Below are 13,511 nucleotides of genomic sequence, written 5' to 3'. Positions count from 1 at the left end.
CAGGATATCGGGAAGGAAGCAGGCGAGGGAGAGTGTTAGATTGATCTGTAGTGGGTAAGTCCGTCCTAAACAGGGACAACAGTTGGGAGCGGAGAGGTGAGTAGAGCTTGGAGCAGAAGAGTAATTAACGAGAACCTGAGTTAGCCTCTTGTAAAGTCTGGTGGGGGGAATTGCAAGAAGGTGGCAAGTTGAAGCCCAGATTTTGACAAGTATCGTGAGGATATGCCGTAGTCGGAGGGAAGTATAAAAGATAGAATGTGAGTCTTAAGACTAAGATGCTGAACGTTACATTATGATATTTCTTTCCACAAAAAGAAACCATTCACAGAACCTGTTTTTAAACCTATCTAGGGCGGCAATTCCAAAGGTAATACATTTTGATCCAAAGGGTTTTCTTAAGGCCTTTCAAGAAAATGATCGGAGGCCAAGTCCCAGGCCCATGTAGGTGAGACAAGACCCTTCCTTCTCGATAATGCCACCAAAAAGGCAGCAGTGATGTGCCAGCTCCTTGTCTGTGGTACTGGGGGAAGAATCTGTACCTCCCTCAAACCAAGTTCCGATAGCAAGTATGCAGTTGGAACAGCCGTCTCGCTCCCTCTTGATGGTTGAATCCTGTGAACCTCTGCAGCCAGTGTTCCAGTACCTAAGAGTACAATGATGTCTTGGGTTAGATTCAAAAGAGCGAACATTTCTGAGAATAGTTGAATCAACTCTCTGCCATAAGCTGGCATGAGACGAATGAAAAGAAAGCAGATGACAGGTGGAGGGCTTCATCCCACAGACATAGTGTGGGATGGAGGCGGTGGGGTTGTGAGGGCAGTGCGCTGAAGTGGGGAACCTGGTGTTGCTGCGGTCGTCAATGCCTCCTTGAGCTAAAGTGCTGGTTCGTGGCGCTCGGGGCCCAAACCTGAGAAAGGGTCAGCTGGGACTAAAGTAGCCAGAAAATACATTTTAACTTCAAGGCCTGTTATTGGGTAATCTTGAATGTGGTGAATCAAACACTATTGTTGCAATCACTATAAGGAATCTAATACTATTCCTTACTGATAATTTAAAGTAAACCTCTGTCTGATGCTTGAAAAATTATATTAAGTGGGGCGTGTCGCGGCTATCAGACAAGGAAACAGAAGACTGATTTGCATGACCAAAACAATTATATAATTCCGTTTACAAGAGGCTTAAACACTGCAGGAATCCTTAAAAAGCTCTTGGTGAATACTAGTGAACCTTGGCCTTTAAACTGCATGTGTGAGGCACCCTGGCTTAGGATGCATCCAGAATTAGAAAACATGCAAATCAACGACCTGGCAAAGAAACAGTGCTACACTCTCATTCAGCACTACTGGCCACTAACTGCGTGAGCTTTTATCGTTACTCTGCTGAAAGGTTTGGTGGGTCAGGCCTGGTGTGCTCATCTTGCCTGTGCCAAATGGTCGGTGTTCACAGTCGCAATCCCCAGACTAGAGCCAATACTGGAGCCAAATGCCTGTGCCCAGGGGACCTGAAAAGTAACATAAGATGCAGTCATTTCTAATCCATGACCGGACGTCATCCCATGTGGTTAAACGCTTTACAACATGCTTTTGTCAAGTGTTTTCTTTCTGAAGTTCAGGATCAAAACCCCAAGCTTAATGCCTTAGGTGCTCCAGGCTAGAGTAGTGAATTTCAATGGAGTCCTGACTTAGAACATGTACATGTGCTGTGGATTGTTTATAAATGAACACATTTATAAAAAAAAGGGCATATTACCAGAGTCCAGTGCTAAGGAAGCTGCGAGGACAGGCTCCAATGCTCCCCAATTGCCCCCAAATGTGTACTGGGGTTGGGTTGGTGAGGGGGGGAAGGCTTTAGCCGGGGACTGGGATTTACTGAAAGCTGAGCTCAGTGAAGGTTGGTGAGCCCTGCATGCTCTGAGTGTTGGGAGGTGGGCTGTGGCCCCCCAGATTCCAGGGACCCCATGCCGGAAGAGAGATCCATCGTAGAAATAAGAAAGACCATTAATATTATTTTAGATTTATTCAGATCCGTTTTGTCCAACAATAATTTCCAATATGAAAAAGCATTACAAAGTGTTGCATTAGCACTGTCTATTTGAAGTGTACCTGTACAGGTGGAGATGGCATCCAGGCTGCGGTGATGGGGCCGTCCCTTTGGCATCACCCCGGTGGAGGTTGCCGTGCTTTATATTCTTAATTGCTGCAGTTGGCACCATGGTTAGGATAGTTTCTGACAGCTCCTGGGACACGTTCCCTGAGGAAAATGGTGAACAAATAGTCGACATAATTTAGATAATATTGTGAATTGGTGTCCTATAAAACAGTGTTTTCATATGTTTTTGTTGAGCGTTGAAATGCCAATTTGGAGTGAGACAAAACAATTATTAAAGGCCCAAAAATCAACAGTTTTCTAAAAGCAAGAAAGTGATAGAGCTAGAGCCTATGTGCCTCCTCACCCCGCACAGGACTGCAGGCAGGCCAGCAATTGTGGCTAAGGCTCAGGGCAGCTGGCCGCTTTTGGCCTGGTCCTTGTCCGGGTGCCAGACCCCCATGGAGATGGTTATGGGCAGCGCCTCTTCAGGAGATGTCACACATGCCTGGATAAAAGTTCCTGACAAAACACACAAAAGGATTGTAAACACAAAGACAGAACAAGAACCCCAACAATCTTTATGTTACATTTAAAACAACCTCTACTTTAATCCAATTGAAGATTACCCCGTGCTCTCGGATTTGTCAGTCAGCATGTTATCAAGGTTTGAGGTATTCACGACCGAGAAGACAGTGCAGCAAGTCAATAACAAAAGCAAATGGGAGTACCATTCAGCAACATCGGACAGAGACTGAGAGGGCATAAAAAACAAAAAACACTGCCTATTTACCATGAATAATATACCTACGACAAGCACAGAAAACATGCCTGGATTCCTTTAATGTCTTATTTTAAATGTTGTGTTAAAACTGTGGGGAAATAAAACAATACGGAGAAAATTAGTGGAATGAAAAGAGTCATTATTCTGCTATTGGCTTAAAGGCTAATTTAAGGAGAAGTCCAAAGTCGGTGATCATTTAGTATTTTCCTGACAAACCTTCAAGTCTGGGCCCACATCAAGGATGCGTGACAGCTTGGCCTGGGTCATGTCACTGCTCCCTCCCTGCAGTGTAACCACTCTGCCATTGAATGCATAAATAAGCTACGGATAGAGGGAGCTGTCCCTGGAAAAAAAACGCCAGTTTTAAATGAGTATACATAAATCAGGAAACAAAATAACCAGGAGAGCTAAGCAGAAGGACCAAGCATACCCATTTGGACTTTGAGATCAGAGAGCTGTATCACCAACCTGTCCGTGTCCAAAGGCTAGTGCAGGAATGATGGCGCAGATTAGGGTGGTTGCAGGAAGATAGGCATCAAGGGTGAGATGAGCTTCATGGCGCAGTGTGTGCCAGGAAGGGAGATCTGCAGCAATTGCCAGCAACCAACATGTCTGGGCCAGCTGCTTGATGGGAAAGCTGAACAGCTGCTTCACCTGCTCGTACTGGCCCACCTGCCGACAGCCTCAGCAGGCTCTCCACCAGGTCCAGACCTTTTCCCTGTATGGATGAAGCAGAAAATCGTCGAAAACACTAGATCACATTAGCCCGCTTTTTCACACCAACACTTAAGTCCCCAGCACTTTAGTTCCCCGCACTTAGTTCCCCCATGGAACTAAAGAGCAGATCACGTTCACACCGGAATAAGTTCCCTGGGGATGGATTACGCAAATGAAGCCACTGTCGTCACTTCTTCTTCTTCGGGTTTACTGGAAGGCCGCAAACCACTTCACTGCATATACTGCCACCCGAAGTCCACGGCCGGAAGTCCCCGGAGTTGGGGGCTGACTTCAGTAGAAGCCTTGCGAGTAAATCGCCAGAATGCCGACACCTCCTCATCACTCCACCGCTCCCATGTTTTTTTTTGTGTAGTCATAAGTTAGTCTCTCTCCGTTGGTGCGCTAATGTTAAGGCTAATAATGCTAATGCCAGCAAATACAATGGCGGCTTCACAAAACTTTTCAGAGTTTTACGGGTCGTGGTTTGCAATTCCAGCCAATCAGAAATTGGAACCTTTTTCTCCCCAGGAAAGTACCTGCTCTCTAGCAGGGACTGAAAAGGGGTAAAAAGTTCTCATGAACTAAGTTCTCTTTTTGGTGTGAACGCAAAATTCCAGGAACTATCGGAACTAAACGGGGAAAAGTACGGGGAAAAGTACTCCGGTGTGAAAGCACCTCGAGTAAATTAACACAACCACATCATATCGATCAAACTACTGCTGAGTGACATGCAGGAGAAATGTAAATAATTGTTTAAAAAGCCAAGCTCCATACCAGGTTGCGATCTCTCTGTTGTCATCCTCCGGTGGGGCCTTAAGGATGTCTATGGCCACAGTGTGGCAAGGGTAGTCGGCAAAGGAAAACACTTCTGGGCTCATCAGAGAGTGCTGAATGAATGAGAGCTGAAAACAGAAAAAGCAATTGGAGATTTAAAGAGGGAATACAACCGTAACCACTCAAACAATACTGTCAACACAAGAACAATTTCCACTTTCCTTTATCATTGATCTTTATTGATCTACTTCTCTTTTTTACAGAAAAAAAATCAAACGTCAATCATGTTTCCCATCCCAATTTAAAACATGCCAATCCCAGGATCCGGATTTTGTTCAGTTACCTGTCCTTCTGCGTGTTTCCATGGTCGATAGATCAGATCAACAGGAAACGTCTCCATGCCCAACCCCCTCTGAATGCCGTACACCACGATATGCAGGCCTTTACTGTCCCGGATTATAAATCCTGCATGGTCCAGCTCGTAGGTCACCTCTTTGAAGTTAAGGTTAGGATTCTAGGGCACAGACAAAGGAAAAAAAAATTCAACCTCAGAAGGCTTTCTAAAATGACCTTTACATTAAAGAAAACGTCTTTTGACAGGCCATTGCATGCATTGACCCATTTAGTGGTGAAGAATTTGCAAGAATAAATGCACAGTGACACTGGGAAATGTTGGATATATTTGTCATCAAACGGAAACTGATGGTTCACTCACCACTTCCTTCACAACGTCGATGAGAACCTCCACATTCCACGTGTGTGCCTGCGAGCCTTCGTTCTTATCCTTGCCATCGCTCCAGATACCACTACCTGGAGCAGAGATGGACTGCAAGAGGAAACGGAAAATAATTGAAAATTTAACTATTAGTGTGCTTAGCATAATCCACAAGCCAGCACATTTACCAGCATGAACCCATATTTCACAATTATTTCGTCAATAAATCTCATTCATATTAAACATAAGCATTAACTTGGAAAGAATATAATTAAATAAATCTTACCTGTAGTGGGATACCATCAGTCAGGCCAGAGTGGGTACGAGCCATCATTCCCAGGACTCTGGCCACCTGGCTGGCTGTCACCTCTCTCACCCCATACTGGACGATTATGTTTCTGCACTCATCCAGACTGGAAACAAAAAGAAAAAGTCAGTACAAACGATTATCACTAGCTCTTGGCAGACAAACTTTTGTTCAAATCATGTTGCTAAAAACATTTGGTTGAAGATTTAACAACATACTGAAGAATTTAAACATAAATTCACCTAGCACAGAAGCCATAGCCGACTTCTTGCATGAATTCTGCGAGAGAACTCTCCATCATGGTCTTAGCTAACTCCCCCGAGTCTGGCAGGATCCTGTCCATGAGAATGTCCCGTTTTTCAGGGTACAGCAGTGGTGCGAGCACCACAGGGCAGCGCTCCTGGGGGAAATCTGAAATACAAGACACAGAAAACATTTTAGTATAGGACTTGTACCATTTCTATTCATTGTGTCACATATTCAATAAACTTAAGGCTCTGAAGAATACGTTTGCGTTGACACCCCGTACCTCGGCAGAGTGTCTTCAGGAAGGCGTCAATCTGCTCCTGCCCTAACCCACTGGCTCCTTTTTGGCCAAAGAGTAGATGGGACAGCAGTAAATGCAAGACCTCGATGGCAATGTCCTGAAAGCCACCTTCCTGGTTTCCTCCGAGATCGGCGTCAACGTATGACCGCAGGAGGTCGGGGAGTTTCTGCTTGATGAACTGCGCGGCTGTGGAAACGTTAAAAAAACAAGTAAAAAAAAACAAACAAAGACATGCTTTTATACAAATAATGAACCAACACAATTGTGTCTAGAGTGTTGTGGCCATCCATAAACCTTCCTGAGATCATTTAGGTCATTATGCCCATGCATAACCAATCTTTATCACAACTGAGCAATATTCCCTCCAAAAAAGGGAGGCCAAAATAAAAAAGGGGGCCAACTATTTTGGTAATGCAATTATTAATTAGCACACCTTTAAAACAAGGATTTTATATTTATTTTATCATCTTTGCTTTGGTCACTTACACATATTTGGCTTTTATAGACAGTCCATGTTTTCTTCATCTAAGGCTAGTTGTCAGTAGTGACTGACTTATTTGATTGGTTGAAACTCAAAACTTTAATTTATAATGACACCGAAATTGTTATCGCAAACCATTTGAGGATGCAACATCCCAACTGGATTTATCAGAGTTCAGCACCATTTTCTCAAGATGCCTTGTATTTGTGATCTACAAGTTCATTTATTGCTGGTTGGACAAAATAATCATACGTTGCCCATAGTAGAAAGACTGATATTATGTTAAACTGAATACCAGAAAACAGGCATGTGTAAAAGTTCCAAAGCTTATTGGTATTGGAAAAAAGGGATGTTTGCTGCCTTTCAAAATATCTTCTATGGTTTATTTCAAGACAATGCCAGCAGAAAGACTTGGCAATCCTAGTTTTTGTTTACTTTTTTTTAAGTCAGACTTATCTGCAGTATATCAAATGTTTTGATAACATTTAGTACTTTTTACAGTAAACATCACAGCTAGTTAAAAACAAAGTTTGGGATTATCTTTGGCTTTATTCGAGTTACTTACCAAAACCACGAAGGTCTGCGTTGCTGGAGTTGAGCAAAGCAAGTCCAAATATCACCTGAGAAATACATTAATTAAATCAACATTTGTATTTCAGATAGTCTTGGAGTCACTTGTGTTGACAGCCAATACTCCCTTTTCCCCAAATGTAAACCATGCATTGTTTGTACTTTGTCCAATTCATATTTTGTATTAATGAAGCCCATTGCAGGTCTGTCTTACCTCTTGGACTTTGCTGAGCTTAAGAACTTTACTCAGTTGAGTGAATAGGTGGGCCGATGGCTTCAAACTCTGAAAGAAAATACATTAATACATTTTCATTTTAATATGTATAAACCCCTGCAAATTGTCTGTACACTCATGCATTGATGTCTAAGTTAAAGCCCAAAGTGTCATTTTAAAGAGAGCATTTTTGTAGGGATGTAAAGTTAATAACTATGACAAACTGATTTGTAATTCAACCAATTGCAACATTTGACTCAATATGGTAGTAGTTGCTTTAAGTTGTATGTTTTAACTTAACATGTAACTCAGAATTAATCTATCAATAAGATCTGTCATACATCCGGGATACCGCAGTAATTATACAGACTTCTGCTCCTTACCTTCTGGTAATGAAGGGGATTGTCAACGGCGTAACACAGAGTAGCAATAACGTTTGGCTTCGATATCAGCGACACACACTCCTGGATCAGAAACTGTGTCTTGGGCAAGTTGAAAAGCGGAACGTATCGAGAAGAAGAGAGAAAAGAGAACAGAGGCAGGTGAAGAATAAGATAAGAAAGTATTTTAGATAAAACCAAGAGAAACAATTGGCAGTATGGAGTAAAATGTAACGTTAAGATTATAATGAATTCAAGATAAGGGGAAAAAACATTCTGTACATGAAAACATTTCTGAAATGAAAACTTCCAATTGACACAATGTGTTTCCATTTTGCTTTTCATATACAAACAATCAGAAGCAGAAAAATCCAAGAATTAAGAGCAACACAAATGTAATAACTGATGGCAGCAAAATGATCAATATCTCAGAGGTTCAAAGATTTCAGCGCAGAGATCATAGTTGGAGTAGTCCAGTGATTTATAAGCACATACACTTTAAGTTGACAGACTGGGCTACTCTGTTGTATCATAGTGAATAGGAAAATGTTTCACTTTGATAATTAAGGGGGAAAAACAGCTGACCAAATATATTTTCCTGGGTGGTACCTTGTTGTCCGTTTTAACTTAACTATATATATATATTATATATAATATACCATACATATATATATATATAATATATATATATATATACACATATAAATACATATATATATATTATAATATTATATATATATATATATATATACACATATAATACATACATATAATAGTAATATATTACTATATTATATAAGTATATTATATAACAACATATATATATATATATATTATACACACTATATATAATATACACATATAATATAACCATATTATATAATATATATATACTATATATTATATACACACATATATATATATATAACATATATAATATATATAACATATATAGTTATATATATATATATAATATATATATATACACATATATATATATATATCACATATATATAATATATTATAACACACATAATATATATATATAACATATATATATAATATATATTATATATATATACACACATATATATATATATATACCACATATATATAACACCACATATAATAATATAATATATTATATATATACATATATACACATATATATATACAACATATATATATATACAACATATATATATAAAAAAAAAAAAAAATACACATATAATATATATACACACATATTATATATACACGACATATATATAGTATTACACATATATACTAATATACACAGCATATATATATATAATATATACATATATATAATATACCCATATAAATAAATATACATATAATATATATATACNATGATGGGATAGTAGAGTAAAAGCTTTTCACTTCTGGGATCATTTGGGTGGATTTGACCCAGCGTATCCGCCAGGGGACCGTCTTGCCGTCATTTGACGCCCTTGCGTCAAATGACGGCAAGACGGTCCCCTGGCGGATACGCTGGGTCAAATCCACCCAAATGATCCCAGAAGTGAAAAGCTTTTACTCTACTATCCCATCATTCAAGTTATTATTATTTTTTTTTGTACCGACACAATAATTTAAATGTATTTACTATGTTCAATCTGAATTTACTTTAAAATAAAAAAAATCTATATTGATTCGGACTCTTCTACATCCAACTCACAGGTTTATCATTGCTTTGAGAAAAAAGATGATTAATTTACCCCTTTTTAGAAGTAAAGTTATGGTCATTTGTTCTGGGAATGTCATTTTTGAGCCTGAGACCAGGAAAACAGGCTCGGGGCTTAACAGGATGCTTTCTAGAATATTTTTCCTCAATATACTTGAATCAGCTACAAAAGCCTTTGGTTAAATAATTGCCTTGACCTCAACTGTAATCACTGAGTTGTATACAAAAAGAGACATAAAGAATGGACAGACAATTCAATTCATTTGAGCATATTTACTGGAAATAATGAGGATGCCTTTTAAATTGGAAATGTTGGTACAATAGTGCTCAAGCCCGCGGCTATTACAGCGTCTGTCGAGAGAAAACCTAGACACCACTATCATTGTGCTGCCTCTGTAGTCTCTCAGCTCATTATGATTCAAATAGAAACACCAACCACCTCAGATGCTAATGTTAGCCCACATGTCAGCCAAACACGTGATTATCCTTGTTTCCCTGCTTTGTGGACACAGCTGACCCCTCTAAGGCAGATTTCCTAACGTCTAGGGATGGTGGGAGGGAGGAATGTGTGCAGCATCCATATTTTGTCAGCTCTCCGAGTCAGGTGTTTAGCTCTCCACTTTACCTCCAGTTTTTTTACTTTCCCCCCATCTGTACCTCGTGCTCCGTGTGGCAGTCTGTGGCGTTTCGGAACAGGTTAATGGACTTCTAACCCCTCATCACTGATTAGCAAGATTAATCAGACAGCGGAGGCACTCCACAATTCCCCTCCCCTCCGCTCTCCCCAGCTCACTGGCTCTCTATTCCTGCCAGATGGTATCAATGCAAAGCTGAGAGCAGAGGAAAATCAAAGGTAGGGCTTCAGAAGCTTGAAAACCAAGAAAGCACAGCAGTTATCTCCCGCTGTTCAGATGACACATTTACAGGCGTCATGTTCTCTATGGAGAATAACCCCAGGAGAGAGTGCAAATGAGAAAACACTTCACCACACTGCTTGGGTCACAACTTTTATAGCTACTGTGTTTTACATTACACATTTATTGAGATGAAAGCACTGAATGCAGCTGGATATGATGACTACATCATCGAATAACGTCATAAATGACTAGTTTCATTTTAGCAAAATGGCCTATAAATGGTCTGAATTGCAGAATAAGTGATTGCAAATTCAAAATTGAGACAGTTCAAAGTATTGAATACATTAAGTAATAATACTTTTTAAGGAATAGTTTTAGAGTCTTAAACATCTTGTCTTTCTTTGAAGCCATAACAAAGTTAGCTGAGCTTAGCATTATGACTGGAAATGGACTGAAACAGCTAATCTTGCTCTGTTGTATTGTAAGATAATACCAGAACCAGCACCACTAAATCGTTATTACCACATTATATGTGTAGGACTGCTTTATAAATGTGCCGCTCGGTGGATATTCTTTTACCTTTGGACAGACCCAGCATCTCCTTAATGCTAAGCTAAGCTAACCACCTGCTGGGTAAAGCAACACGTTTACAATATAGATGATGGAAGAGCCCTGTTGTTCTAAATCATGTCAGGAAAAAGGAAATATAGTATTTGTCAAACTCATTTGAGATTTCGTCCACACAACAACATGGTAGTAAAATGAAATTTTTACCCTGATGATGTTGTGAAAATGAATAGAAAAAAATATCACCCTTAGCTCTTAATTTTACATCTCACTGACTCTTCTGAAATAAAGATCTGCTCACGTTAAGTGGAGAAAATGAAAATTGTCTTATATTTTAGACATATTTAATGAACACAAGCATGGATTACTAACCTCTGTTTCGTAACGTAAAGGCACAGCAGGTTGCATTAGCAGGAACTTAATTGTATTTCCACTGTAGAGAGGAATCAATACACAGGGAGACGTCCATCAATAACCTACGAATAGTAAAAATCTAAGTAGATGCATTCATGTGAATCCCTTATGCATCTATATGTTATTAGTAATGACAGACTCCACCAGTGGCAATTAAAAACAAACTATAGAAATGTAATAACTGAATGCTGCAGATGGTTCAAGAAATACAAATAATTGAAAAATAAAAAAGTCCTTGTTGAAAACACTGGAGACACAAAGTCATTCTGCTGAGAATACTTGCACAGAAACAGCGAGGCGACCTGCACGATTATATCCAAGAATCCTTTATTAGTTCAATCACGGAAATGGCACGCACACGTACAAAGCCCTGAAAAAATTCCAAAGCCCTCAGTCAGTGTCATTAGTTGGAAATGTCAAGGTAAGCCGAACATCTGAGAGGTGAGAATTGCAGGGCTGGTGTTGGCCTCTAGAGAAAAAAGACTGCAAGACATATCTGTGTGCTCCCCCCCCCTCCCCCCATTCACTTCCTCTCTGGTTGTGGCAATAACTGTGATGAATCAACAGAGACATGGCAGTCTGCCAGGGTGTTTTTATCTGAGAGCGAAGTGTTGATGAAAGACTGTGCCAGGTATTTTTAATTTTCGCCTATAACACATTGGCGACGTGTTTTTGAAGAAAGCAGATTATACGTTTCAATAAGTGTCTGCCATTTGGAACTGCTGCAGATAAACTCTTAGAAATAACACATTGACTCCAGGCCTTTCTGTGTTCCCAAACTTTAAATGCATGATTTAATCCAGCGTCAAATTTGCTCGATTCTGTTTTGTCTGAGTTTTCGGGGAGCACTGATTAAACAGAGCACAGGGAAATGAAAAAAATGACGTTCAGCTGCATCTCTGTCAGACCTCCACCAGAGTCCCACGAGTCTTCTCATTTCAGATTCAAACACACACTAATTAGAGGCCGTTTTGTTGAGGGTAGCCTTTATTTAAATCGGATCAAAGTACAGTTTGTAGCCTTTGGAGATGTAGCATCCATGTATTTTCTTTTGTTTGGTTTATTTAGATTTTCCACAGAAGTCAACATAGAAGTTTTGGGAACCCACACAGTGAGTCATTTTCTTTATCTCCCCTTAAGCCTCACTTTAAAATTCAAAGTACACCTTGAAAGAGAGGCTATCAGAAGAAGTAGAGAGTGTTGGATAACCTTTATTGAAGTGCATGTAGTTTTTATTGTATTTTTTATGAATCACTGCAGTTGGTTGGTGCCAGCTGGTAGATGATGATCTCAGTAACCAGGACAAATCTGTATCTGATGGGTTTTAAGAAATATACTGGATTAAGACTGGTATTAAAATGAAAAAGAACCATAAATTCCCTTTCAATCTCTATCAGATTTCAAAGGTGCATTCATGATGTTCACACCTGCCACTCTACTATTTATCATCCCCTGAACAATGTCATTCAGATTAGACTTCACTGCAAAAAGCAATTTGAAATGAATCTCAGATGAAGATAACTCATTGAAAATTCTCCCCTAATCCTATTTGCCATTCGGGTTTTAAATTGGGTATCAATGGGATGACTAGTGGTTCCCAACCTTCTTAGGTTTAAACTCCTATCAGCTGATCTCAGGTTCCCTTCATTGACACCAAAATGTCACATTATTGTATTTGTGGATTATAATATATATAATCTGGATGTTATATTTAAGCAATAGCTCACGACAGGCCGTGGTATATAGTTATTATATCACAGTTAAGGGGCGTGGTTCGGCCCAACAAACTAATTAAAATAGTTTATTAGAAAATAATGATGTTCAAAATAAAATAGTCCCTCCGTTGCCTTCTGCACAAAACATAGTGTGAGGTGGTTGCTATGCAACAATACTAACAGCTAGCGAACATATTAGACAGAGAGCGTTGATCGATTATTTGGCCATTTATTTACATTCATTTGTATGTTGCCGTTTATCGTGCACCCACTGAAAATCTGTCCAGCCTCAGTAGAATGGCTTACGTGGTCACTTGTATAGGTTGAGGTTGTTCTAGGCTGTTGCTTGGCGTGGCGAGAATATTGCTCCACTTTCTCCGGTCCCCGAGATTCGGTTTCCAGTAGCTCTGGAGAGAGCTTTCGCACCTGTGGCCACAAACGGTCATAATTTCTCTGCTTTGTTTCAAGACCCGCATCAGAAAGCTTTTGAATGGTGGTACTTTTCTAGTTGGTCTACCTGCTCTTCACGTAGCTCTGCATGTCGTCATTTAGGTGCATTTTTTTCTGGAGATAGGCACTCCTCATTCCACTCCTCCGTAGTAAGAACACCCCGGAGGTCGAAGTTAAAGGGGACCTATCATGCAAAATGCACTTTTGTACGACTGCCAAGGCACAC

General features: G+C 39.8%; 1 protein-coding gene across 1 annotated transcript; it reads right to left on the bottom strand.

Moving 5' to 3' along the window:
- Nucleotides 1–2,494: 2,494 nt before the first annotated feature.
- Nucleotides 2,495–10,215, bottom strand: LOC104955434 (CCR4-NOT transcription complex subunit 1-like). Its single transcript, XM_010782762.1, has 12 exons — nt 10,207–10,215; nt 7,578–7,676; nt 7,195–7,263; nt 6,976–7,030; nt 5,912–6,115; nt 5,625–5,793; nt 5,362–5,488; nt 5,076–5,186; nt 4,704–4,874; nt 4,360–4,488; nt 3,467–3,584; nt 2,495–2,607 (listed from the first exon to the last, which is right to left on the bottom strand). Exons 1-12 carry the CDS (start codon nt 10,213–10,215, stop codon nt 2,495–2,497), a joined length of 1,374 nt encoding a protein of 457 aa, XP_010781064.1.
- Between the last annotated feature and the right edge of the window lie 3,296 nt (nt 10,216–13,511).

The sequence above is a fragment of the Notothenia coriiceps genome, unplaced genomic scaffold, assembly GCF_000735185.1.
Source record: "Notothenia coriiceps isolate Sejong01 unplaced genomic scaffold, NC01 NC01_scaffold00024667, whole genome shotgun sequence".
In the NCBI taxonomy this organism is placed as follows: domain Eukaryota; kingdom Metazoa; phylum Chordata; class Actinopteri; order Perciformes; family Nototheniidae; genus Notothenia; species Notothenia coriiceps.
The sequence above is the reverse complement of the archived record's forward strand: the minus strand, read 5'-3'. Positions and strand labels throughout refer to the sequence as shown.

Excerpts from the sequence above, each read along its gene's own strand:
- LOC104955434 (XM_010782762.1), bottom strand. Across the intron at positions 5,794-5,911 it reads CCTGAAGACACTCTGCCGAG|ATTTCCCCCAGGAGCGCTGC; the intron begins GTACGGGGTGTC and ends CTTGTATTTCAG. Across the intron at positions 2,608-3,466 it reads CCCAGACATGTTGGTTGCTG|GAACTTTTATCCAGGCATGT; the intron begins GCAATTGCTGCA and ends GTGTTTTGTCAG.